This window comes from Peromyscus californicus, unplaced genomic scaffold, assembly GCF_007827085.1.
Source record: "Peromyscus californicus insignis strain IS unplaced genomic scaffold, ASM782708v3 Scaffold_23__1_contigs__length_62951481, whole genome shotgun sequence".
NCBI lineage: Eukaryota > Metazoa > Chordata > Mammalia > Rodentia > Cricetidae > Peromyscus > Peromyscus californicus.
Genome location: NW_026294534.1, coordinates 28,387,143 through 28,415,127, shown reverse-complemented (window position 1 = coordinate 28,415,127; position 27,985 = coordinate 28,387,143). Strand labels below are relative to the sequence as shown.

Below are 27,985 nucleotides of genomic sequence, written 5' to 3'. Positions count from 1 at the left end.
TTAAAGTCCTCAAATGCAGGCTCCTGGTTGATATCCCCTGCACCTGTCCAAGTCCTGTAAAAGCATAGGCTGACTCTGGGGTGTCCTGTGCCATGCTCTGGGCAACCATTTCCCACCTCATCCTGCCCCATGCCAGGTGAGCAGAACACACACAGCGGGTGGCATGGCAACCCACAGACCCCTCCTCTTCCCGATTAGCACCATTTGGTGCCTGCCTATTTTCACATCCTCCCTCTAAACCCAAGCTGGAAGGTGGGTTCAGACCACTTTTACCCATCAGGTAAACCCATCATCTTTTAAAAACCGGTTCCTGGGCTAGAGAGATGGCTCAGTAGTTGGGAGCAGTGGCTGCTCTTCTGGTAGACCCGGGTTCAATTCCCAGCACCCACAGGGCAGCTCTCAACTGTCCCTTGGAAAAAGACTACTTGCTAGCTTCTCTCTAGTTCATAGAAAAAAAAAAAAAAAAAAAAACCGGTTCCTTCAATAAACAGTCTAGGCAAATAAGAAAAAAAAATTGATTAAATTCTTGCATTCCTCACAGTTAGTTACTCATTATTGGATTTTTTTAAAAAAAAAAAAACGGAATTGTTGTTCATGTGGCTCGGAAAAATGACCTTAAGTATAGCACAGGAACTTAGAAATAGCTACAACAGCATGGTTGCTTTTCCATGTATGCCCAATAGGCAAGGAAGTAACACTTTCCATTTACGTTCATAGATTTTGTGTTATAGACTATCTAAAAAGGTATTGTCTGATCTTGGCTTATTGTTTAATAGCGTCTGAATCCCTAAGGGGCAGGCTCTATGGCCTTGGTTCTGTTTAGTACTGTGCATTCATGTTCCCTGTTAGCCTCCTCTGAGTGGTTGGTCACGATGACAGTGTCACTGGCCATCCCTCTGTCTACTGATGAAGACGTGCAAGCTTGGAATACTAAATTTCATACATATTTTCATACATATCTTCACTGGCCTTTGAGCTTTAACTATGTCCTGGGTCTGCATGTATTATCAGGGTAAGAGTAATCCAACCCTTACCTCCAGAAAAAAAAAAAAAAAAAAGCAGATGGTAAACAAATACCAAGATAGCTTGAAAAGATGCTGTAAATGTTATCCTTAGAAAACAGATGCCTTAGAAATGAGGAATTCTGTACCATTCTGTAAAACCAGTGGTTGTAAGATAGGAACATTGAAGTCAACTCAGAAACACAACAAGGATTGTGTCCCAGCAATGCATTTTCCGACCAAGGGAATTGTGTAAAGGAGGAGGAGGAGGAAGAGGATGGAATGATGGACCCACAAAGAAGCATAGAGTTGGGACACTGTATGTGCCTTCTACTGGGAAGGCCATTTATCAACATTCATAGCTGGCCTGCGTTACCCAGTGGAATTCTAGGCTCTTGTCATCATTCCTGGTATCTTTCTCCTCTCTGCTCTGTTGGGTGCATTTATCCACAGGGTTTCACTATAATTCTGGCTGGTCTGAAACCTCTAGGTATACCAGGCTGGCCTGAAATTCACAGAGATCTGCCTGCCTCTGCTGTGATTAAAGGCATGTGCCATCACGTCTGGTAATTGAAGGGATTTTTATTTCAAACTCCTGAACCCAAGAAGCATATTCAACTTTTTTCCATTTCCGGTTGACACATAGTAATCGTATATATGTGTAAAGCTTGGTGTGCCTTTATATTACATGTTCTATAATATGTAGTAATCAGAACAGGGTAATCTGCATTGCTGTCTCAAATATTTATTGCTGCTTTGTCTCAGGGGCGGGAACATTCATAATCCTCTGTCTACTAGCCATTTTGAAAAAATACAATCGCGGCCACTCATAGGTGTCTTAGTAACACCACAGCTTTGGTCATGATTCCTCCAAGCCAACTTCCCATCTGCACCTTGTGAGCAGCCTCTCTCCATCCCTCCCCATCCTTCCCCCTGTCACCCCCAGGTTCCCAGGCTTGTAACCCACTAGTTCACCCTCTCTCCAAGCAGCTGAGAGAAATTCTTCCTGCTTTCAGTCGTCTGATGCAAGCGGTGGGTGCATTGTTCTGAGAGCACTGGGCTCTGACAGGTTTAGGGGCTCGGTTGCTATTGTTTTACAGTAACTGTATAGTCAGTCCTTTGTTTTACCAGGAGTTAACCCTTGGGTCGCCACATGGAAGTGCTAGTCTTTGTTTGGAAGCAGCCTGTCTTGAATTCTCCGCTGTGTATCCTATCATGTAAATGGACCGGTCCCTCCAGCTGCCCGCTGCCATTGTTCCCTGAATCTCTCCTGTTCCTGGTTCTGTTTTGTGTTTTTGCTTTTGTTTTTTCCCCGTGGCTCCCTTCCCTGAAATCATGTGAGCAAAGACATTTTTTTTTAACTCATGGCAAGGAGACTCCTTACTGGATTCTTTCTGGCTTAAATTATATATAACTTAGAGCAGGCATTTACTGCCTGCTCATTAGTTTGAAGGAGGAAAGTGTTTTGAACCACTTCTGCGACAGAGGAACAACTTGGAGTTTCTGAACTACTTTAGAACTGGTTTAAACCACGCATGGTATTGTTGCATGTGCCCACATAGCCTGCCAGGGAGTGAGGAGCCATGTGAACCTAGATACTCAGCACATTGCCAAAAGAGGCTAATTTGACAAGATCCTAAGTGCTCAAAGGTGCCTGTTTTTATTCTCTCTACAGATCTCCTGTTCCCTATTGATATTTCTCTGGTCAAGAGAGAACATGACTTCTTGGACAGAGATGCCATCGAGGCTCTATGCAGGTAAATGGACATTTTCCTTTCTCTTAAAAACATGGTACTTTAATCTCGGCACTCAGCGGGGCAGAGGCAGTCCAATCTCAGGTTCAAGGCCAGCCGGGGCTACACTGAGAGACCCTGTCTCAGGAAAAAAATTTAAAAATAAGCAAGTAGAAATGGTACTCCTCTCTCCGCCTTGGCTTGCTTTCCATTTGATCTGCTTGAGTTCTTCAGTGATCAGATGATACAATGACTAATGTTGCTGTGTTGTAGAGCGTTGGATGAGCACTACAGTGAAATGCTGTTATGTAATATCATCATTGAAATAGCATCCACACGGTCTTCCGAGGCCCTCACATAGCACCATCCCACATTTTGTTACCACGTGATGGCAGAAACAGCAAACTTTATGGTGGTTCGGAAATGAGGACTTTCTGAAGAGTCATTGTCCCTGACCACGAGCACCATGGGGGTCAAAGCTGCCACTGTACTGAGTGGCATGAGACATTGAGAGGGGCAGGGCTTAGGAGAGCCAGTTGGGGTTGTCATCTGAATCCCAAGGAGGCTTCTCAGAAGCCGCATCTGCCCCAGGTAGAGTGATGACAGGATTAAATAGGCTGTAAACTCGCTGAGCAAGGTCTTTAATGTACGGGAGACAGGCAGTAAACGGGCACTGATGGGAACTGTGAATAAAGCTGTCAGAGGTCCTGTTCAGTGAGCTGCCTGCTCTCCGGGCTGAGACGCAGCTTGTGGGATTTAGGGAAGTGAAAGACATAAAACCAGAGGCTACCAGGGCCTCGGATAATCCTTTCAAACCCTGGATGACATTTTTATTCGTCTCCCATTATTCATCCCTAGTAATTTTCCTCGAAACCCTTGAAAAGCCTTCATAGCCGGGTTCTGAGGAGAAGAAAAGGCATAGACAGAATTCACATGTTGTTGATTGGATTCTAAAGTTTAAATCAATTCTCTTTGAATGACTCCTAAAATACCTTAAATATTCGTGTGTGTGTGTGTGTATGTGTACACACCTGTGTGCATGCTTGGTGAGGTCAGTGTCCAGTGTCCTCCTCTGTTGTCCTGTCTCTCGTTTTTTTGAAGCTAGGTCTTTAATTGAACCCAGAGCTCACCAATCCAGCTAGACAGGCGAGCCAGTGGGCTCCAATGCTGTGATGCCTGACTTTTACCTGGATGCAGGAAACCCAAACCCAGGCCCTCGTGTTTACTATGGCTGGACTCTCTATCCAGTCCCTAATTTCAGTGTCTGTTTTAACTGGGGAAAACATCTTAAGGTGAAATGATATCTGGTATTTCTTTTTCCTATGTAGATAAAGAACACAGTAACAGCTCTCTGTCTCTCTGTCTCTCTGTCTCTGTCTGTCTGTCTGTCTGTCTGTCTCTCTCTCTCTCTCTCTCTCTCTCATATAATGTTGTTTGAAACAGCCAGCTTGAGTAGTATGGTTTTGGGAAAAGGTAGATTATATGTTTAGAGAATATGGAAAAGACTAGATTTCATAGTTTATGAAAGAAAGAAAAAGAGCCATATTTACCCCCCAGAAACAGTGTGCAGCTTTAGTCATAAGTGTCCAGGGCATGCAGGCCTTTTTCTGGGAAAAGTGAATTTGTGTCCTGGAGTACGTAATACCATCACTATGTCATCTGGAATGAAAAATGTCACCAGTGCAGTTTGGAGAGGGAGAGAAGTCAGCATCTGGAATCTGAACTGCCCTGGCCGACATTGTGAAGATGTTTTCCTCCTTAGCTGGGTGGCAGAATTAATTTATTCTCAAATCATCACTGATGCTCATGCATATGAATGAGGTCACTCAGAAAAGGCATCTCAGGAAATAACTTGAGCTTTGTGTCACATCACACATGGTAAGCCACTTAGGGAGTCAGCCTTCTGAACTACATCAACAGCTCAGGAATGTCTGGGCCAGAAAAATACCATTGCAGTATTTCAGCCCAAAGAGTTACGATTAAATTCTTGAAGAATTCTTTTTTTTTTTTAAGAATTTTTCTTGAATGTCAGTTCGAAATCAACTTTTTCCTTTTTCAAAGGAAAAACGCACATCTAAAATTTGATTGACACCGACTCTAAATACCACCTTCTAAGAGAAGCCACTTCCCACGGAAGAGACTAGATCCAAGCAAAGAAGGGCCTGAAGGAACCTGGTCCTTCATCTGTGTTCAAGCTTGGCCATGTATTCTGGGTCAGCTTCAGTTTCCCCTCATATGTATAGACTAACACATCCCGTATAGCTTAGGTATGAGAGTGGAAAAGAAGAAATCATCAGACCCAGTTTGGAGGATGTGCAGAAAAGCCCAGGCTTGAGCTTACTTTTTTAAAAGGAAATTCTTATTCAGCATGTAATAAATGTTCACTATCATCTCAGCCCTAGGGAGGCAGAGGGAAAAAATTGGGGGCGGGGGAGAGGGGGCCTGTTGGTTTCAAAGCCAGTCTGGGCTAAACAGCAAAATCTTGCCTCAAAAAAAAAATCACTTTCTAATTAAAAGGGAGAGATTATTCAGGGCCCATAGTAATAGTCATCAAAATGTTGGGGCATGAAAGCCCTAGGGCCCTTGTCCACATAGTCACATAATGGCAGTGGCTTTGACCTCAGAGAAGGAAACAGAGGGGAGGTGCAGGCAGATTTCAAGAGCCACCCCCACCCGTTTAGGTTTTCAGACATTCACTTTATTATCTATGCCTACTGCAAAGACTTCCTCCGCCCATGGAATTCCAGGGCCATCAGATGACAGAGCTGTGGTGTGTTTACAAATATCTCCTCTTGGCTTGTGATGTTGTGTGTAGACAGACTTTTTGTGGACGTCCGTCTTTCCCCCACTTAAACGTTTAAGCAGGTGAGTTGTAGAGGCTCAGTTGGAAGTGTCATGTGCTTCCTCATAGCCAGTGTTCTCCCATGAAGTGGGCCACATTCTATATGCGGTCACGTTAGCTTTCTACTTGGACAGAAAATATCCACATTCCTATATTTGCAAGTCATACAACAGCTGTGATAAAAAGCTAAAGGGAGCTGATTTCTTTTAATATATTTTTTTTTATTCAGGGCAGAAAACTCTTTGACATAAAAGCAGGGATTGAATGAGTTTAACAATGGCACTATCAAAATATAAAGTTAAATAATGGCCAGAAATCACAATTATGAGACTAGTAGGTTACCCAGCATTTTTTTTTTTTTTTTTCCGAGACAGGGTTTCTCTGTGTAGCCCTTAGCTGTCCTAGAACTTGCTCTGTAGACCAGTCTGGCCTTGAACTCACTGAGATCCGCTTGCTTCTGCCTCCCAAGTGCTGGGAATAAAGGCGTGCGCCACCTCCGCCAGGCTTACCCAACATACTTAAAGTGTTATTCTAAGATAGCAATGGACTTGTTCCCTTGAAGAGTATGGCTTTTCCGTCAGTCAGTCTTGCTAGCTTCACTAATCATCTAAACCCATTGAGGAAGCTGTGATTGTGAGCAAGTTCTGCTCAGGACTGGAAGAGTGCTCAGCTGGTCTCAGAGCACATACTGATCCAGACAGTGAGCGGTGCTGGGCTGCCTCCGTCTTCCTGTGGCTGCAGGAACATTCCGCACTGCTGTTTCCCTTTGGAGTTAAAACTGACTCCTTCTACCAACACGTGAAAGAAACATCAACATCAGCTAGTAGTTGTCAAATGAAAAAGGTAACCACATTGTCTGTCACTGTCGTCTTCAGTACGGACTTTGTCCCCAAACTACCCATGACATGTCAAAGCCGTGCCAAGCAGCCCTTCGGAGGCATTCTGACCATGTTGCTCTTTTCATTTCAGCTTAAAATGAAGCAAGTAATTGGGTGAGGGGGTGAGAGGGGATGCTGGGAGCAGGATCTTGCTGTGGAGCCCAAGCTGGGCTAGAACTCAACAATCCTCCTGCCTCAGCCTCCCAACTGCTAGGATGACCCTCAGCAACACATAATTTAAACATATTTTGTATAATTCCAAGAAAATCTGTAAGAATTGGAAGAATTTTTGTCGGGTCCTTTGTTTCCTTAACCCTTCTTCTGCTTTTTATTTTAAATGCAAGGAGGCCCAGATCTCTACCTCTATCCTTTTATCTACATGCCTACAGCTCCAGGCAGCAAAACTCTTGAACCTTTGATAGTCCGCCCTTGGCTCCCTCTCTGTCTTTAGAACAGACACAAGTTACCCAGGAGATAAGACCCACACATTCCTTTGGAGCCGGGCCCTGGGCGGTGGCAGGGATATGAATGCCCGAGGCTACAGATGATTATTGACAGCAGTATTTCAGCCGCTTACTTGAACGGTGCTGCTTCAGATCTACTTGGCTTCCATTCTTTTTACTATCATTAATACTTGTTTCAGAACCAAGTGTAGAAGATGCTGTGTTTTAATCCTGGGTCCTTGAACAAAATTCCTGGGCTCTCCTAAAGCCCCTTTTCATCCCTTACAAAGATAAGTCATAATATCTGTTCTAGGAAGCTTGTCTAAGGACTAAGCTTGAGCCAGTGCATTAGAAGTACCCAGCACAGTGCCTCACCCAGGTGGCAGGTCACCTAGCTAGAACCATTTTTTTTTTTTTTAATTCTTAATTGACATAGCATGACTGTAGTATCTGTGTGGTAGCATGTGGTGTTTCAATACTTCTATGTAAGGTATGACCAAATCATGGGAATTAACATAGCTACTACCTTGTACTTTTATCATTTCTTGAGAATATTCTAGTTAGCTATTTTAAAATTTTAAAAAATTAATATTGACTATAGTGGCCCTATGATGTCGAATCCTCCTATCTCTGTGCTGCGTTAGCTACCGGCCTGTTTGGGACTCACTGCCCCTTGCCAGCTTCTGGTGACCACTCTAGTGTTCTCTTCTATGAGATGAGTTTCTTCTCAGGCTAGAGCTACTGTCTTACGTCCCTATAGCCCCTCTGTATAGAGGTAGACAGGCCCGCCTCGTCAACCTTCTTTGGAGATCCTGGGGAATGGGGGCTGGTGAGGAGAAATAAAGGAAAACCATAGAAACCCTGAAAGTAACAGTGGCCTTCAAGAATGCAATGCCATTAGTTTGGTGCTACCAACATAAAAAGATGAACTTGACCTTTATCAAACTAACCTTCTGAGTCTTTTTTGTTTGGCTCACATCTGGAGTTTGTAAAGTTGCTCTGCCTCCCCCACCACCCCCATAGGCCTCCACGCCTAGTAAATTTGGGTATAAACATCAGTCAACCATTAAAGCCCAAATGGAGTCAAGTGGAGATTTGATTACAGGTTTGATTAATGAAACCCAGACTAATACTAACTGTAACCATTCCTCATTCTTAAAGCCTTGAAAAGATTGGGGGACTGAAAATAGTGGGTGTGTCCTTTAATTGATGCCCTTTAGAGGGGGACCCTACACCTGGCCATGAGTCTGCAGTGTTTCTCAGCTGTTTTCCTCCCCTCCCCATCCATGGAGAGAATTTTCTGAACATGGGTGCTCTGCTTTCTCCCTGTTTACCCTATAAACAGGCTTCCACATAATCTGTGGAGTCAAAGGCAGCCTTATCAGGCTGCAGACAATACTGCCTATCCTGGTGCCTCCAGGTTGTCAGACAAGTTACCAGAGCAGGATGGGGGAGATAAAGCCGGAGGAGTACACAGGATCAGTTTGAAGTGGAGGGAATTAAGCGCTCTTAGTCCATGAAAACGTAAGGATGCAGCTTGAGAAAGAAATAGAAGACCGATGGGGAGATTCATGAGGCTTAGGAGGTAGCAAGCAGACACCTTTAAAAAGGATCATTTAAGGAAGGCTCAGTGGTGGTCATCTGGAAGATGTTCGGAAGAACCAAGGCCTGGAACCCTGTCACTCACATACTATATGCACACTAGTTTGGGGGTATATAAAGGGTGTTTTTCCCCCCTGTGACTGTTTAAGTATTTTATTTTTAATAAAGTTGATTGATTGATTGATTGATTGATTGATTGATTGATTGATTCTATTGTGCTAAGGATTGAACCTGGAGCCTTGTGTGTACTAGGCAAGTCCTCTATCACTGAGCTACACTGCCACCTCTGTCTCTCTAATGTTAAATGGACGTTCCTGTCGAGGGGGCGAATGTTCAAAGCTACAGTTTGACTCCTGTTCCAAAGAATGTGATCTGAGTGCCTGTTTGAACCCAGTGAGGTTTTGGTACCTGGGGCTGTAGTGTACAGATTTTAACAATAATCCCTTGTGCTATTGCTGTTGGTACGGCACACATTCTCTGCTGATAGAAAAACGTGTAAAGCATTGAGCATGAAAGAGGGTTGGAACTTCCTCTCAGTATAATAAACTAGAGCTGTAAAATGACCTTCTGAGATGGTCGTTTGTTGGAGATGACTGAGGCCTGTCATCCTTTTTAATTCTTGTTTGATGTGAGATGGGACACACTGATCATTTTGCCAACAGCCTTCCTCCGTTCCTTAACCACTATCTGGATCTCCCCTCGAGTGGACATCATTCATCTGCAGTAGGCCATCTACTCAAGTGCAAGAAATAGAAAGGCACCTTTAAGTTACTCACATTTTTTGAGACTAGAACTCACTAGCTAGACCAGGCTGGCCTCAAACTCAAGAGATCCACATGCCTCTGCCTCCTGGGTACGGAGGTTAAAGGTGTGCAATACTGTGCCAGGACTAAATTACTCATTCTATAACAGAAGTGTACCATACTTGCCTAAATTAGAAATGGGTTCAGGCAAGCTCATTACACGTGTGGATGGTTTAGAAGAAACGTTTGCCTGCCTTTAGCGGCTTCCTTTCTTTGCTGATGTTCTCTCTCTCTCTCTGCCCTGTAGGCGACTAAACACTTTAAACAAGTGCGCAGTGATGAAGCTGGAGATCAGTCCTCACCGAAAGCGAGTGAGTACCCGAATTATACAACAGGGTGGGGGCAGCATGTAAGCAAGCCCAAATAGGACTGTATATGCATCCTAAAAGCTAAAACCCGGACTTGCAGTCAGCTTTGGACCCAAAGAAGGAAATCATCTGTTACATTTCCTGATGATGAACTCAGCGGGTGCCATGTGATTAAAAACATGAAGCCTATTGAATCACAGAGGAATGTCGCATTGCTCCCTAGAGGAAATCAAGCTCACATTCTTGAGGACCTCTTCCCGCTTCCCGGATGGAACAGTAACTCCATCTCAAAGCTGTCAAGAAAGATGAAAGCCAAGGCTGGCTTCGGGGATACTGTAGAACAGTAGGAGCTTTGGTGTGGGGGCAGGGGAGAAGAGGCCAGGGCAGGAAGTCCCACACACTCCGTCAGTGGTGATGTGTACTGAACTTTTTTTTTTTCTTCTGGGTAAGAGCTGTGGGACCTTGGGAAAGGGTGAGGCAGTGTTAGGAGTTAGTGTCACAAAGGAGGGTAAACAGTGGCGGTCTGCCCACAGAGCTTAGTCCTGACTGTTGAGAGTATAAATTTTAATTATCCGGCAGTCCCTGACATGCAAAAAAAATTTGCTTTCTTGGGGAGTTAAATCTTGTAAATAAATGATCTGGAACCTCAGCCCCCACTGAGCCAGGCGGAGAGTCTCCACGTGGGTGTGGGAGGCCGCCTGCTCGGTGTCTTAGCAAACTGGGTCTTGCTACTTTCACACCAGTGGCAAGGAGAGCCAGCGTGCAGAGTTGGGTCCTTGAATTTCCCTTCTGAAAGGCAATCTGGTGGGACATTCCCAATTCCCGCACATGAGGCAAGCATAATCAGCAGCCACGTTCCCTAGTGTTTACAATACCCCATACTGGTGGCACTCGCTGGGCATTCTTGAAGGCCTGTTAAATTGCCTGGAGCATGTCTGACTTTGAAACTGCCCAGGACCCTTGTGACATTAACTGTGGTCGGACAGTAGGGGAACAGTACCAGTAAGAGATGGCACAGGATTGGGCTGCCATGGGATGGCTCACCATGTAGCCATGTAGGAGATGTCTTCACTTTTTTTTTTTTTTTTTTTTTTTTTTTTGGCTACCTAGAGCCTTCAGCTGCTAGTCTGCTAACTGTTTGAAAGTGGCTTTTTTTTTCAACAGCACAAGAGAATATAAGCACACTCTGTCAACAGGCAGATACACTGGAGACAGTCCAGGGGGAGTCCCACTGCCGCTGAGTCCGTTCCAGTTCAGAATATTTTGCATGCTTGGAATTTTCGCCAATCTCAGAGGTCCCCTTTGTGAGCAATTAATGAACAGCCCAAAGACTCGGACTTTTCAGTAAAATAACGCACTTAGCTGGCAACACTTGGTCAGACTTTCTGTGAAAGTCTTTATATCTGGGCCAGTAAAATGACAGCCAGCCGAAGGTGCCTGCTGGCTAGCAGGACAACCGAGTTCTGTACCCAGGACCTACCTACATGGTTAAAGGAGAAAACTCACTCTGACCCATGGTCTTCTGAATATGGTATAAACACCCATACACACCCATAGACATCCCTATACACATCCATACACATACACCCGTACACATCCGCCCATGCATACCTGCAAACACATCCTCGAAATAAAATACAGTATTGATAAAGTCTTCAAGTTTGTTACTTTTTTACTTAAAAATAGTATGAAAGAAGTGAGTAACAGTCACTGGGAGTATCCTTTGGTCTGTGGAGTCCTGCCCCTTGCCATCGGCTTGGCCTGGCACATACAATACACGGCTTCCTTTTGTCTTTGCAGAGCGAGGATTCGGATGAAGATGAGCCTTGTGCAATCAGCGGCAAGTGGACTTTCCAGAGGGACAGCAAGAGGTGGTCCCGCCTTGAGGAGTTCGACGTCTTCTCTCCAAAGCAGGAGCCAATCCCTGGGTCCCCAGACGACTCTCGCTTGCAGAGCGCCACGAGCCACGAAAGCATGCTGACGGACCTCAGCGAGCGCCAGGAGGTGTCCTCTGTCCGAAGCCTCAGCAGCACCAGCAGTGTCCCCACCCACGGACCCCACAGCGGGGATGCGGTGACACCCCGAACGAATTCCGTCATCAGCGTCTGCTCCTCCTCCGGCCACGGCCACTTCGTAGGCCATGATGACTCCTTCTCCAGCCTGCCTTCCCCCAAGGAACTGTCCAGCTTCAGCTTTAGCATGAAAGGCCACGAGAAACACACCAAGTCTAAGACGCGGAGCCTGCTGAAGCGGATGGAAAGCTTGAAGCTCAAGGGTTCCCACCACGGCAAGCACAAGACGCCTTCCAAGCTGGGCTTGATCATCAGTGCTCCCATTCTGCAGGAGGGGATGGATGAGGAGAAGCTGAAGCAGCTGAACTGCGTGGAGATCTCGGCCCTCCACGGCAACCACATCAACGTGCCCCTGGTACGGAAGAGGAGCGTGTCCAACTCCACGCAGACCAGCAGCAGCAGCAGCCAGTCAGAGACCAGCAGTGCGGTCAGCACACCGAGCCCGGTCACCAGGACCCGGAGCCTCAGCACCTGTAACAAGCGGGTGGGCATGTATCTAGAGGGCTTCGACCCTTTCAGTCAGTCCACCTTGAATAACGTGACGGAGCGGAACTATAAGAACCGTGAGAGCTACCCAGAGGACACGGTGTTCTACATTCCGGAGGACCACAAGCCCGGCACCTTCCCCAAGGCCCTCTCCAATGGCAGTTTCTGTCCCTCGGGAAACGGTTCCGTGAACTGGAGGACCGGGAGCTTCCACGGCCCCGGCCACCTCAGCCTACGGAGGGAAAACAGCAGCGACAGCCCTAAGGAACTGAAGAGGCGCAATTCCTCCAGCTCGGTGAGCAGCCGCCTGAGCATCTACGACAACGTGCCGGGCTCCATCCTGTATTCCAGCTCGGGGGACCTGGCCGACCTGGAGAACGAGGACATCTTCCCTGAGCTGGATGACATTCTCTACCACGTGAAAGGGATGCAGAGGATAGTTAACCAGTGGTCGGAGAAGTTTTCCGATGAGGGGGACTCTGACTCAGCCCTGGACTCTGTGTCTCCTTGCCCGTCGTCTCCAAAGCAGATACACCTGGACGTGGACCATGACCGAAGGACACCCAGCGACCTGGATAGCACGGGCAACTCCCTCAATGAGCCTGAAGAGCCCACTGACATCCCAGAGAGAAGGGACTCTGGGGTGGGGGCGTCCCTGACCAGGTGCAAAAGGTAAGGGCCTTACTTCTCCAGACTAAGGTGGGGATCAGGAATCGTCTGATTGGTGGGAGGAAGCCACAGCCATGTAGCTTCATGGTGGTCCAACCAGCAGACCCCAACAATCCAAAAGAAAGGGGATATTGGTGTGGATCTTTATTCAAAAAGGATGAAAATGTGGAGGGTGGTGGTGTTTGCACAGTGTGATCAGACTTTACGCCACCAAGGTGTATCCGTAGACATGGTTAAAGTGATAACGTGCATGTACAGTCAGCCCTCCTACCGTTCCAAGTCTTCAGACTTGGCCAGGTACAGATGAGAAATATTTAGGGGAGACACTGTCTTGTGTCTTATGTGAATTACTTATTCCCTAAGTAATACAGTATAGCAGTGAACCCCTAACAGGCCATTATAAGCAATCCAGAGATGATTTAAACTAAATGGGAGGGTGCCTCCAATGTGCATAGATGCTACACATCTTCTGTAAGAGACCTGAGTGTGCTGAGTCCGAAGTCTCTGAGGGAGGCTCTGGAACGAACCTTCTGTGGCTCTGTAGGAAGGGCTGTTGGTTTTCCTGGAGAGGAGCGTCCGTCCTCTTGGTTCCCGAGGTGCCAGGGAGCAGCTGTTTCCTTCCCTCCAGAGAAGAGTCTTTGTCTCACCCTTGCCCTGTTCTCTTGCAGGCACAGGCTGAGATGGCACAGCTTCCAGAGCTCTCACCGGCCAAGCCTAAACTCTGTATCTCTGCAGATCAACTGTCAGTCTGTGGCCCAGATGAACCTGCTGCAGAAATACTCACTCCTGAAACTGACGGCCCTGCTGGAAAAATACACGCCTTCCAACAAGCATGGTTTCAGTTGGTAAGAGAATAAACTATGTCATCCGCTGGAACGGCACATGAGGCCATGCACTCCCTCAGGGTGCCCCAACACCGAGCGCATGACCGTTCTGTCTGTCCTTTATCGGATATCTCCGATCCGTCATCCTGGGGCAGTCCTTCTCCATACCCTTGAGGCTGTGTTTTCAATACTTGATGGAGCTCATGGAGTTTCTGGGAATTAGCTGCTGCGGGACTGGTTGGTTGGGTTTTCAGCCCTTTACATGAAAGATGGCATCCCTCTCACATCATAGATCACAGGCACCCTTCTTTCCAGGTCCAGGAATAACGCACACTAGGCAAATACATGATCAGGTCACGTTCATGGGAGGAAGGAAGGAGAATGGTGACATGGGACATAGCTGGCGGTATCTGTGCATGCTTTTAGGAGCTTCGGTTAGCAATGTTGGGGATTGAACTCGGGCCTTCATTCACACTGAGCACACACTCCCATCTCTCTGCTGGTCGTTTTTGAATGTTTGGAGCATGGCTCAAAATCTACCTGTGTTAAAGAGTTTAGGGTTTTTTGTTTTGTTGTTTATTTGGGGGAGGGGGCTCTCTGGCAAAAATGTTGAGGGAGTAATAAATTTAAGTAACTATAATAAATCTTAGACACCTACTATTTTTTCTTTGGCACGCTCTCTTTCTCTGTCTCTCTCTCTGTCTCTGTCTCTCTCTGGTATTTTGAGACAGAGTCTGTCTTATTTTGTAGCTCTGGCTGTCCTGGAACTCACTCTGTAGACCAGCCTGGCCTCGAACTCACAGAGATTCATCTGCCTCTACCTCTCAAGTGCTAGGATTAAAGCCACGTGCCCCCCAGGCCCCACCACAAACAAATGTATTTTAAAACTTGAGAATTATTAGATGAACCCTTCATAATTTTGAAAATCCAGCCTTGAGTGGGCACTGTAAGATGTGGACAGTCGGGGATAGGTTGTGGGTGTGGCATAATCTGTGTACCTACTGATTTTATGCTCTAGTACGAAGACAAGAGCTGTGTCTGGATCCAGCTCTGTGTTTTGCAGCATCCCAGGCTTGCCTGAATCTCTTCCCTCACTGTCAGGGTGTTTATTGTCCAATGGTTAGGAAAGCGGAGGTGCAGTCCATTTCATTGGAGCGCTCTGCGGCCATCCAGGGTGGCTTGAGATAGCCTGAAGCAGAGTCTGCTGCCCTTTCTTCTCTGGATCCTCCCTCCTAGGGATGCCCAAGGGATGTGGCTGTGACACCAAGCACCTCCCTAGCTAAGGCAGTTTTACATGAGCCCGGCTAAATACAGAAGTTGTTTGTTCTGAACGACAGAAATACGTATTGACCGGTTTATCCCAGGATGCCTCAGATTCTCAGTGGGGAGTGTAATGTGCTCTTCCCACATTCCACAGCCGGGCTCTTCGCCCCCTACAAAGCGGGCATTATACACACTTCTGTCATAGTACCGTATGCTTAACTGTGTGGAAATAGCAGTTTGGCTCCACGCTCTGGCATACCCTTTCCTAGAGCCATCAAGAGTGGCATGTCACGGCTGTGGGCAGGCACCCAGAAGTCGACGGCAGTTGGCTTTCTGTGGTGTCCCTCTGTGCTTAGAGTAATATTTTCCTCGCTGCTATTTAAAACTGCATATTTTAGATTCTCCATTCAGAGGTGCCCACCCCCTTTCTCACCAAACCCTCAAAAAAAAAAAAATCTGAAAGTCCACCCTACTACTTCAATTCCGGTCAGTTTTTCCAGTGAGTCAAAACCAAATGTAAAAGCCCGGCATTGTGAAATTTGGACAGCATGGAGCACTTCTGCCCAGAGTCCCTTTCCTGTTTGGCTTTGCCCTTTTCTGGCCTCACTCGGAGGGGTCATTTGTGAGCTCAGATGTCTGCCTGACGGCCTTAAATGCCTGACATGGGTTTCCTGCTGTTGCCTATATGGCTGGGGGTGGGCCTGCTTTCAGGACGGCTGGCAGCCTGGGGGAGCCTCACAACACTCCCATTGTTCCTTCTCCACGTTCCCATAGAAGCCTGAAGATGCTGTGTTCTCTGGGGGTCATCGGCAGGGGAATTTATTTTGACTTTGGGTCGTGCCCCATCTGGGCTCTGGTCTTGGTTCTCAGTATGGCAAGCCAGTCAGCATTGTGCGTTGGCTGATTTTTAATGCAGTGTTACCCAGGTCTCTTTACCCGAATCAATTCAGATCTCGTCAAGAACCCAGGAGGGATGCATACCCTTTTAGGGAAAAATCGGAGCTTGTTCCTCAAGCTTTTATCAGAACTGCCTACTAAGGTATTAGGTATTTTTACCTCTTCCTTCCTGTACCATGTACTAGCCCTGAATACATTCAAGAGCAGGCTAGGAAAGTTCATCAGCCTTCCCATCGACCACAGACTCCTGTTCTCAAGATTAACAGGAATTAACAGATTCCCGCAGATGAGGAAATTTGACCAGGTCTTACAACTCCATCTCTTCAAGCATCTAGAACATAGCCAGACATGATGGTGCATGACTGAAGAAGCTGAGACAGGAGGATTGTAATTTCAGATCAGACTGGGTTACCAAGTGAGAAAATGTCTTACAAAGGAGTCAGGGAGATATTAGGGGTGGGGTGTAGCTCAGTAGTAGAGCACTTGCTCTGGGTTCCTGTACCTAAAGCACTATACACACACACACACACACACACACACACACACGCACGCACGCACGCACGCACGCACGCACGCAGGCATGCAGGCACACACACACACCAAAAATTCCTAGGACGTTTTCTAATAGTGTGGGAGGGAGCGTTCTGTACTGACATAATTCACTGTAGCAGCTACTGGACACAAATGATCAGTATGCCCTTGAATGTGGCTAGTACGGCTGAGAAATTGTTTGCAAAAAAAGGGTGAGTGAAGTCCAGCATCCCTCACCACCACCATGTTCTTTAAACAGGGCTGTGCCCAAGTTCATGAAAAGGATCAAGGTTCCAGACTACAAGGACCGGAATGTGTTTGGGGTCCCGCTGACTGTGAATGTGCAGCGCTCCGGACAGCCCCTGCCTCAGAGCATCCAGCAGGCCATGCGCTACCTCCGGAACCATTGTCTGGACCAGGTGAGTTACAGCTGCCTCTGGATCCGACTGAGCTTCGTGCTCCTGTTTTTTCTAGTTTTGAAAGGAAGGGGTTGGTTGCTTCCGCCCTCATTCCTAATGTTTTTCTTCCAAAAGGTTGGGCTCTTCAGAAAGTCGGGCGTCAAATCCAGGATTCAGGCCCTACGCCAGATGAACGAAAGCGCCGAAGATTATGTCAACTATGAAGGCCAGTCCGCTTACGATGTGGCAGACATGTTAAAGCAGTATTTTCGAGATCTTCCTGAGCCCCTCATGACGAACAAACTCTCGGAAACCTTCCTACAGATCTACCAGTGTAAGTGTCCTTGGGTCTCCTTAAGACCATTGATGCTGGGTTTAGTGGGACCAGCTGTCTTGGCATGTCATTGTTTAGCCAAGGAAACCTGCATGGGGACCCTCCGAATACACAGGTTATCCGTTTCTTTCTTGCCTTGCATATGGAATAGGTTTCTGTATACTTACTGAATAATTTGAAAAGTAATTTTTTGTGGTTGTATAGCATGGAGCACTGGGTTTGCTCCCCAGCACACATAAATCAGGTGTAGTGCTGCACACCTGTAATCCTAAGCACTTGGGAGATGGAGATCGGAGGGTCAGAAGTTCAAGGTCATCTTTGGCTGCATGCTGAATTTGAAGGCTACCTGGGTTCTGTGAGACCTTATCTTCAGAAGAAAGAGAAAATAAATTTCACTGATTAGTCTGTAAGTGCTGAGGCCTTGTACGTCGTTACAGTCAAGTCCTGTATCATCTTTCATTTGTCTAGAGTAGTATAATGGAGGTGCTGAAAAAGTTAGGTACCAAAACGGTACGCCTGCCCTCTGGTGCCCTTTCTCCTTCCTCCCTTCCTCCCTTCCTCCCCTCCACCCACCGCTGATTCCCCTCTCTCCTGCCTTGTCTCTAGACTCACCATTTACTTTACACCTCTCTCACAGGGCTGCTGAGTTTAGAATTTCTCTAGTGTCCGTGTGTTTTATCTCACTGGAAAATGAATAAATAATGGTTTTTTTTTTTTCTGTTATTCATCACGGTCCCTTCCAGAAATACCTGGGAAAACAATACCCATGTCCTCCTCACTTTCACAAGCTCAGCTTAAAGCAAACAGTTGTGGAAATAAATGATCGAGATCAGGATTGTGGCTTTCACGGCCTTGTGTTTTTCTTGGCTCCCGCAGCCTCGGAGCAGCGTGGTTGAAAAGCAACCTCTCTCCGCTGGAGCAGGCTTTAGAACTGACGCGTTGAGCTTCATTTTATGAGGAACGGAGCTGGGTCTGGTCTGGTCTGTTTCATTATTTGTTTCGTCCTTTCATATTTTATGAAAACACAGGTCACATTTTCCCCCACCAAGGTATTTGTTATGCATTGTAACCATGGAGCTTGTTTAATCAGTTTGTCTTATGGCCCTGCATTGAAGTGACTTGATTTTTCCACCACATGCTTTTAAAAAATTTAAGTTTGCCCGGTGAATAAGACTGGAAGGCTGGGCGCAGACTTCCTACAGTGTTCCTTATTCTATATGTAGGCTTACGTGCATTTTTATACATTTGCCTCTTGGTATACTTCCTAAAACTTAGGAAGTTGTTATTTAAAATCTATTTAAATTGACTTCATATTCTAACAACCTTCCCCATTTTAAGGATGAGCAAATGGGTCAAAACTGGTCCCCAAAGACACTGAACCTTTTATGGCCAGCTGAGCGATCTCTGTTCTTAACTTCTTGCACATGTCTCCCATAAACTTTTTATTGAAATGACACAAAAATCTTAAATGCAGAGTGATTTCAATAATTAAGATGGCAAATTAGAAATTTTTTTTTAAGTGCTTGGAAGAAACAGTTCTGTACAGGACAAGAACATACCATCTGGAGCCGAACTCTGAGGTCGATTTTAGAGTGTGTTAGCACTGTGGGTGTTTGAAATGTTTCAACTCCCCCACGAGGCAGGAAATACTTGAGGCTAGTGACGCTGGCGGCGGCGGCAGCCCATAATTTCTTCGTTATTAATCTTTAGTATGCTTTCCGCAAGTGCTCGTTCGGTGTTTGATGCCGATGTTTGCTTTGGGATGCGGACTTGCCGTGTGCGTGGAAAATTACTGAGCTGATGGTAGGGAAATGCTTGTGCCCTGCAGATGTGCCCAAGGACCAGCGCCTCCAAGCTATCAAGGCAGCCATTATGCTCCTGCCTGACGAGAACCGGGAGGTTCTCCAGACGCTTCTCTACTTCTTGAGCGATGTCACGGCGGCTGTGAAGGAAAACCAGATGACTCCCACCAACCTGGCTGTGTGCTTAGCCCCTTCTCTTTTCCACCTCAACACCCTGAAGAGAGAGAATTCTTCCCCAAGGTACAGATCAGATCAGATGCAAGGAGCATGCCCAGGTCTGTTCCTGAGAGGCATCGCTCCCTTCCTCCTAGGGTCGTGTCCCTGTGTTCTTGTCGATGTCTTATGTGAACTGAGCGAAAGTGGTTAGTCCTGGAACTAGGTCCTTGTGGGTCACTGTGACAGATTACCTGACACAAACAACTTAAGGGCGTAAAGGTTGACTTTCCTCATGGTTTCCGAGGGCTCAGCCCATGGTTGGTTGGCCCCATCATGGGGCAGCAGGACATCATTTGTGTCAAGGCAGCCTGGTCACAGAGAGAAAGGGGGACAGAGACAAGATACCCAAGGACCTATTTTCTCCATCTGCATCCTACCTTGGGCATCAGTTGTCCAGAATGGGAGCATTTTCTGCCCGGGCTTCTTCTCAGGTCACAGAGCATCCCCGTGCCTCTGGCCCCTTTCCTAACACTCCTGAAAGGAGCTGTCTTTGAAGAGGAGGGCTCCTGAGACAGAGCACCATGGGTGTGTGCGTTGGTGTGTCCAGTGTTTAAAGCAAATCAAACACTGTCCTTTTCATTCTCCCAACCAACAGCCTCACAGACCTACTGGCCCAAAGGGACTGAAGTGGGATCTCTTTGGAGTAGGGACAGATGTACCCCCCCAGTACCTTAGCCTCTGGGGGATCAGGAAAGACACATTTCTGGCCTGTGCCTGAAGTTGAAAGCAAGGCTACAAAGGACAAAGGTTATTATTGAACCTCAGAGTTGTTTCTACTTAACATACGCCCTAAGCCAATGATTGGCAGACATTTCTGCCTAGAATCCATGTACACAGGGTGGGAGTAGCTATGGAGAACTAGGAAGAAGAGGAAGCTCAGTGCTCACCAAGGCTGATACTTGCTGGGGACTTATTCTGTACCAGGCACAAGGTCCTTTTCTTCCTATCAGTCTTCCCATGTCACAACAATCCCAGGAGACAGACAAACTGCCAAGTGTCTGTCTGTCTGTCTGTCTCTCTCTCTTCCAAGAATAAAGTGAAGTTTGGGGAAGGTCAGTTCTGGAAGGAAGGAAGGAAGGAAGGAAGGAAGGACAGATCTGGTTTGCACTTCTTCCATGGGTAGTTCATGATAAGATCACCCCTACCATAGGAAGAAAGAGTGACTAGCTGGATGGACTCCACACATCCTGCTTCTGTCCGGCCCTGGGAACCTGAACCGTGTTTCAGGTTGATGTGTTGAAGTCACTGCACACCTGGAAGCTGTAGCGTACTTAAGTAGCCTTTTAACTAGTGTTGGAAGTGGTTGGGGCATTCCAGCTTTAATGGGATAGAAAACTCCAGGAGATAGCAGAAGACGGGCCAGATAAGAATAAGACCAAACAATAGGGTTATCACTCACCTAAGGTAGGGGATCCTGTTTACTTAGCCTGTAAGGATAGCAATACCGTCTATCCCTACTCCAAGCAGCTCAGTTCCTGTAGAAGCTGCCTCAGTCCCCAGCAAATGCACGCTCTTGTGAACTACTTAATAAAATGTCTGTAAATAGCCTGGCTGTTTAACCAAAATATGTTTCTGTATTCTGTGTTGTGTTTTTAATAAAACTGGGAGAAACTGTGCTGAACAAAATAAAAAGCTTTTTGGAACCACTTAACCTGCTTATCCAAACCCTTTATTTCTTTTTCCTAGGGTAATGCAAAGAAAACAGAGTTTGGGCAAACCAGACCAGAAAGATCTGAATGAAAACCTCGCTGCCACTCAAGGGCTGGCCCACATGATTGCTGAGTGCAAGAAGCTCTTCCAGGTAGACGGTCCTGAAGCTTGGCTGCTGTGCTAAGGATACTGTGGATGGGCACAAAATCATTGGCTTGGTGTTTGTTCTCATCTGGGCAAAAGGTCTTTCCCATAATTAGAGATTATGTACCTAGGCTGAGACTGACAGACACAAACACAGACACTCACACACTCTTTTTCTCCCTCACACACATACGCCATGAGTTATTTATATGTATTTATATACATGTGTGTGTGTATACACTCATGGCAGCTAATGTTTCGTGAAATTGTCGACCTCTTATGGAAAAAGTAAAAGCAGAGTTCGAGACCAGCCTGGTCAACAGAGCTAGTTCCAGGACAGCCAGGGCCACACAGAGAAACCCTGTCTTGTGTGGGAGCAGGTGGGGAGCAAAAGCAACAAATTATCTGGAATTAAAATTCTGTCTGAGAGCCGGGCGGTGGTGGCGCACGCCTTTAATCCCAGCACTCGGGAGGCAGAGGCAGGCAGATCTCTGTGAGTTCGAGGCCAGCCTGGTCTACAAAGCGAGTTCCAGGAAAGGCGCAAAGCTACACAGAGAAACCCTGTCTCGAAAAAAAAAAAAATTTGTCTGAGAAACCTGCTTTGATCCGCGTAAGCCCTATTGTAATTAATTATGTACACCCTCCATTATCTCTTGGGAGTGGAAGGCCAGCTTGAATCAAGCCGATGCTTCTACCTTTCTCCTTCTACTGAGGCACTGACGGACCCATCACCTTCTTGTCTTGTGTGTTTCTCCCAGGTTCCTGAGGAAATGAGCCGATGTCGCAACTCTTACACTGAGCAAGAACTGAAGCCCCTCACACTGGAGGCCCTGGGACACCTGAGTAACAACGATCAGCCTGCTGACTACACACACTTCCTCCAGGACTGTGTGGATGGCCTGTTTAAGGAGGTCAAAGAGAAGTTCAAAGGCTGGGTCAGCTACCCTACCTCTGAACAGGCGGAGCTGTCCTATAAGAAGGTCCGTCTTCTCCCCGTTCATTCCCAGGGTCATGACTTTGAGTCATCAGACATGAGACTCTCTGCCCACTTGTAGTCTCTGTGGGGATCTCTACCCCAGACCTGTCACTGAGAACTGTCCCTGTGCTAGGCAGCCAGGTGATTGAGATTCCCTGGGTAAGAATGGACATCTGTCACAGAGGGACAAACACTAGCACATGGGAAATCGCTACCTACTTGTGATGAAGTCCTTTCCTCCCACAGAATCGTCCTAGACTTACCTGATTCACTAGTGTTATTTGGGCTTTCAAGGGGCATCTTGGGACAAGCTCACATTTTTTTTTCTATACTTGTAAAGAAAATAGTTTTACACCCCATGTGGTCTGAGTCACTGCTTGGAGCATCCTTTTGTCTCAGCATAACATCCATCAAGGTGTCTGTCAACACTGTCTCTATCACCTTGAAAATAAACAGAGTGGTCCAATGGCCATATAGACTTTGAGATGAAATAAATGAGTGTATCACAGTCATTCTGATACGAGCCCCAGGAAACGGAAGTCATGATTCTGACCAGAGCTGACACTTATTTTGTTCACACTCCTAGCCTGCTCTTCAATATATCCAGGGCTAGTAGCCTACTACATAGATTTATTAATCAGCCTCTGAACAGAGGGCCACGTCCCCCACTCAAACTTTGTTTTCAAAATCAAAGTATATATGCTTTCTCTTGACATTGAAAGCAACACATCTTCTTTACAGGTCAGTGAAGGACCACCACTAAGGCTTTGGAGGTCAACCATCGAGGTCCCTGCTGCCCCCGAGGAGATCTTAAAGCGACTTCTGAAAGAGCAGCACCTCTGGGATGTGGACCTGCTGGACTCGAAGGTGATTGAAATCCTGGACAGCCAGACTGAAATCTACCAGTACGTCCAAAACAGCATGGCGCCGCACCCTGCTCGGGACTACGTCGTGTTGAGGTGAGAGCTTCCAGATTGGTTTGATCATGGCATAGACAATTAAACATCAGGACTGAGCCCGGGTGTCACTCAAACTTACAATATGGGCATGTTATTTAAAACTAGTTGTAGATGTCAGGGAAAGTGCTGAGCAATTTCAAAGCACGTTCATGTTTATGCCAGCAGGCTGCTTGACTGAGTAAGGCTTTACCTCTTGGAACTGAGTTCAGAAAGGGAAAAGCCTTTTCAAACAAATGTGCGCCATGGGGCTAGATTTCTGCCCATTGCCTATAGATACTCTGGTTAGAAACAGCCAACAAGTGGATAGGCCAGGAAATAGCATTTAGTCCCAAGTGAGATGTGGTTAAGACTGACTTACATCTAACTCCCGGGTCCTCTGAAGGCTATTGAAGGAGCAGTTTCAAAAAGCTTCCAGGAACTGTCCTGTTATTCTTCCAGAATTGCTCACTGCTTGTCCACATCCTGAGACATTCATGAAATGTAAAGGGGTTAAAAAAAAAAAAAAAAAACACTTCAAACTGGCTCTTTTCCAAAACGACACTGGGTGACTGAGCATGTCCACCCCAAGTGGAGGAGGTGGCCCTGTACAGGTTGTCCCCCACAGAGTCCATGTGCAGTGACTTTGGGAGGATGCCAGGAGGGAAGTACCATTTTTCAACCTGGCTTCTGAGAAATTCCATTTCCTCTTCGCTTTTGTCTCCACAGGACCTGGAGGACCAATTTACCCCGGGGAGCTTGTGCCCTCTTACTCACCTCTGTGGACCACGACCGGGCACCCGTGGTGGGGGTGAGGGTTAATGTGCTCCTGTCCAGATATTTGATTGAACCCTGCGGGTCAGGAAAATCCAAACTCACCTACATGTGCAGAGCTGATTTACGGTACGTTCTGATTCTGACCTGACACGGGGATGGGGATGCAGAAGATGCAGAGTTTCCATATGATGTCCCGAATGGTGAGGTGAATCTGTCACTGTGTTTTGGAGATTTTATGAAGAGTGGTGCTTGTAAAACAATACCTTGATGTTTGCTGTCCTTTTGGATACTGCTTCCAATCTAGATTCCTTAGGAAATATGCTACTAAAGCAGTGTGAATTTGATAGTTTGACCATAAACTTAAAGCCACAGAAAGTAGTATATTTTTTTATATTGAACCAACAAGAAGATATTTCCCGTTTTATATTGGAAAGTGTTTGAACAGTGCATGTTTTATAATTGATTATGCCTCTGCTTTGTGCAATAAATGGATGTGATTCATCAGCTTCAAGGATGCCCCAAATCAACTCTTTTCTTAAATAAACTCTCCTTTGTAAACATCAGTCACCCATGTGATACATTTCTGTAAGACATGCCAAAGCTTTCTCGAAGCAAGGCCATTCAGTATCCATGCTTTAAAATTGTTCCCTGGAAACCTTCTGGGTCTTTATTTTCACATGTTCACCAAAGAATAGAAGCAGGCATCGCAGTGGAGGCTGAGGCAGGCTAATCACAGGGAGTTTAAGGCTGTCTAGAGATGCTGTGTCAAAGAAAGAAATGGGAGTAGCAGCCTTTGGTAACAGCTCAGTCGTGATGCATTTTCCTCTCATCCTTGAGGCCCTGAGCACAATCCTCATAGTCCAAATTTTTAAAAAAGAGAGAGAGTATTCAAGACTGTCTTCATCATATCTCAGCTCTTGCTAATTTAAATAACTCACCAGCTTTTCTTTGGTGTCACAGGGGCCACATGCCGGAGTGGTACACAAAATCTTTTGGACATTTGTGTGCAGCTGAAGTGGTAAAGATCCGAGACTCCTTCAGTAATCAGAACACTGAACCCAAGGATACCAAATCTAGGTGATCACGGAGGCGCCAAGCATCTGCGTCTCCCACCTGGGTGATTGTTTCTAGAGCCTGGCCAGCCCTTGGAAGAGTTCATCTGGGTCTCATTGACTGAAGCAATTTTGACCAGTTGTTTTTAAAGCTGCTTCCTGTTCGTCTTAGGTCTATGTCATAGACCTTGACTGGATTATAGAAGACTTGGGGCGGGGTGGGGAGGGGAGATACGTGTATTGTTCACATTGCTTCTGAGAAGCAAGAGCTCTTTTCGGCGCATAATGGAAGATAGCCAGGCGACGTCACTGTCTCGTGACGTCAGCGCGTGTGTACCTACGTCATTCGTTTTGCGGTGTGTTGAGGGACTGATGTAGCCACTGGAATAGTTGGTACTCGTTGACAGGTGTTTTTTTTTCCCCCGAGATGAGCAGAGAACGGTTTGCACAGAGGAGTGTGGATGTGTGTGTTGCTGGCTGAGAGGCACAGATGCAGAGATGGGACGCAGTGTCTGGCACACTGAGATATGCTCCACAAAGGATGCTGATCTAGCCACCAGGTTTAGCTCCGCCTGGAATAGCTGACTACCCAGGGATCTACCCGGAAGGGGAACCCAGCTCCTTTCTCCATTTCCCCCCAGGTTATTGTGTTGCTGGGTTTTGGGGGGAGGTGGGAGGAGTTGTTTGTTGTTTTTTTTTTGTTTTTTTCTTTCTTCAGACCTTTGCTTTCCCATAAACTGCAGTTTCCCGTGACTGTAGTAACGTAACCAGTAAGACTAACAAGCATCCTCTCCACTCCCTCGACCGCCTCTAGAGGAAGGGTTTTCTTTACGTGAAACACCCATAAGCAAAGTCCCAAAACTTTATTTCCGGTCCTGGGAGTTGAACCCAGGGCCTTTTATATGCAGGCAAGCACTCTACAGTGAACTTTATCCCAGGCTCTGTTTTCACCTTTTGTTTTGAGACAGGGTCTCACCACGTTGCCCAGGCTGGTCTTGAACAACTAACTCATTGTATAGGGGAGGCTCCTATCTCCGTCTGTCAGATAGCTGGGGTAAGAGGTGCTCATCAAAACGATTTACCCGTTATAATTCATAGTCTTGTCAGGCTTGTGACATAAACAAGGGAACACAGGGAGATATGTCCCCAGTAGATTTAACCCAAGCACAAGAGGCTTTGGGTTATTGGTGTTATCAGTGTTCCTGACATCTACGTGTGTGTTTTCATTAGGTCTGTCCTCATGCACAAACAGGTTTTCTGACTATGTGGTTTTTTTATTTTTCCCCTACATTTCTTTTTGCTTTTTCTCTCATAATGCCCTTAAACTGTATTTTAGTAATAATGGGGACTAGTAATCTCAGTGAAAACAGATCGTGCAGGTTTTTGGAAGGGCAGTCTTTCTACAGGTTTTACTGTAATGGTAAAGATTGACTCAAGACAGTATTAGTAAATTTATTTTGTATGGATCAAAAGGTGAAAAATGTATGGATGAGAGTTGAAGAAGGATTTTTATTTTGTTATAACTGAGTTACCTTGTCAGTATTATTTCAAAGGTTCTTTGAAGAATGGGGAGGGGGGGGTCAGAGTAGAGTTTTAAAGTTTGAGTATTTGAATTATCAGTGTTGCTTGTGAAGATGTGCGTGTATATTCAACTTCGTTGGCTTCTGGATCTATAAGATTGTATGCTGTATATACCAGTCTATTGAGAAACATGTACACATGTCTGTCCACTGTGCTTTCAGACATAGATAAAGCATGATAAAGATTATTATTTAAAATATACTTGTATTTATACCTCAGATATTCTTTTGGGTTTTGTACCTCAAGGCTCCCCCCCACACATTGTAAATACACTTTACGTGAATACAGTTTTAGTGAAAAAAAAAAAATAAAGAAAGAAAGAGGTTTATAATTTGCCCTATATCTGTACAGAGTATATTCAGTAAATGCACTATTAAATGTTTAAAGTAAGGGAAAGAGTCTGGCCTGCTTCCTGTTTTGCATCTTCCTCCGCCCTTAGAAGCAGGGATTGCAAAGCATCGCAGCCCAGTGCCAACCAAAGTCCAACGATACATCGGGCTGAAAGAAAAATTGGATGACGAATCATTCCAAGGCCAAGCTGCAACTGAGCCACTCACCCACAAACAGGAAACCCTGGTGAAGGTTCAGGAAGCCTGGAGATTCTCTCCACACCAAGGTCAGAAACGATGCTGAGAATTTATGAGAACTGTGCAACAGACAGTTCTTAGAAACGAAGTCAAGGTCACTGATGAATCCACAAAAAACGTCTCTTTCCCACGTGTAACCTTCCTGTTGAAGGGATTCCGTAAGTCTGGCCGGAGAAGAATTCAGAGTACAAGCGCGGGACTTTCCAAGAAGTAGGCTTGCGTCTTATAACATCCCACAACTTGTCCATTGACTCATGGTCTAGATTGTGAGTTCTTCAAGGACCGGCGCATCTCCTGCACACCTTTATAATCCTCTCCAGCAGCTTTCAGTGTTTTCTACTTGTAGACACCTAATAAATTTATCATTTGCTAAAGAACACTGATAGAATTTGCTTCTGTTGTTTTTAAGAAAAGAAAATCTAAGTTAACATCAATTTTGAACCCTTCTGTTCCTCATTTTCATTGGTTTTTGTTACATTTTCAATATTTTGGTTGACACAGGATCTTTCTACAAAGTCGAGGCTAAAGCCTAGGCTAGCCTCAAACTCACTGTGTAGCCCAAACTGGCCTTGGACTCATGATCCCCCTGCCTCAGTCTCTTGAATCCTAAAATTACAGGCCTGTACCACCAAGCCCAGGTGCTGCCCGCTTGGACATTGCAGTGATTAGAAAAGATGGTGAGTTCTCTGCATGTTGACTCTTAAAGAGTTCTTTGTCAAGACTGGAGTGATGGCACAAGCCTTTAATTCCAGCACTAGGAAGGCAGAGGCAGGAGGATCTCTGATTCCAGGCCAGCCCAGTTTATGTAGTGAGTTGTAGGACAGCAAAAGCTAAGTAATAGACCCTGTCACCAAACCAAACAAAAGAAAAAGAAAAGTCTCTTTGTCAGGGAATCGTTCCTTTGTTCTGGACATTAAAGTCAAGGCCTCACACATACAGGACAGGCATGCTCTACCATTAAACTACACTCCCAGCCCCTCTGATGGACTTTTTACTAGTTTCCTATCTTACATGAGTTGTGAAGTCCATCTACAAGAGGCTTTATTTTTTTTAACTTTTTTTTAAGATTTATTTATTAGGTATACAGAAGAGGGTGCCAGATCTCATTACAGATGGTTGTGAGCCATCATGTGGTTGTTGGGAATTGAACTCAGGACCTCTGGAAAAGCAATCAGTGCTCT

The 27,985-nt window shown here is 46.0% G+C and overlaps 1 protein-coding gene across 4 annotated transcripts in view; it reads left to right on the top strand.

The window, feature by feature from the left end:
- Dlc1 (DLC1 Rho GTPase activating protein) overlaps positions 1-27,183 on the top strand; it is a 374,422-nt gene extending 347,239 nt beyond the window's left edge. For all 4 annotated transcript variants that reach the window (XM_052752051.1, XM_052752050.1, XM_052752053.1 and 1 more), the window contains 12 exons: positions 2,677-2,758; positions 9,550-9,613; positions 11,411-12,840; positions 13,506-13,682; positions 16,612-16,771; positions 16,886-17,084; positions 18,913-19,126; positions 20,789-20,903; positions 21,655-21,876; positions 22,614-22,831; positions 23,537-23,710; positions 24,545-27,183. In XM_052752051.1, the coding sequence (XP_052608011.1) occupies positions 2,677-2,758; positions 9,550-9,613; positions 11,411-12,840; positions 13,506-13,682; positions 16,612-16,771; positions 16,886-17,084; positions 18,913-19,126; positions 20,789-20,903; positions 21,655-21,876; positions 22,614-22,831; positions 23,537-23,710; positions 24,545-24,665 (3,176 nt within the window). In that variant the 3' untranslated portion in view covers positions 24,666-27,183. The remainder of the gene's footprint in view (positions 1-2,676; positions 2,759-9,549; positions 9,614-11,410; positions 12,841-13,505; positions 13,683-16,611; positions 16,772-16,885; positions 17,085-18,912; positions 19,127-20,788; positions 20,904-21,654; positions 21,877-22,613; positions 22,832-23,536; positions 23,711-24,544) is intronic.
- Positions 27,184-27,985: the final 802 nt, after the last annotated feature.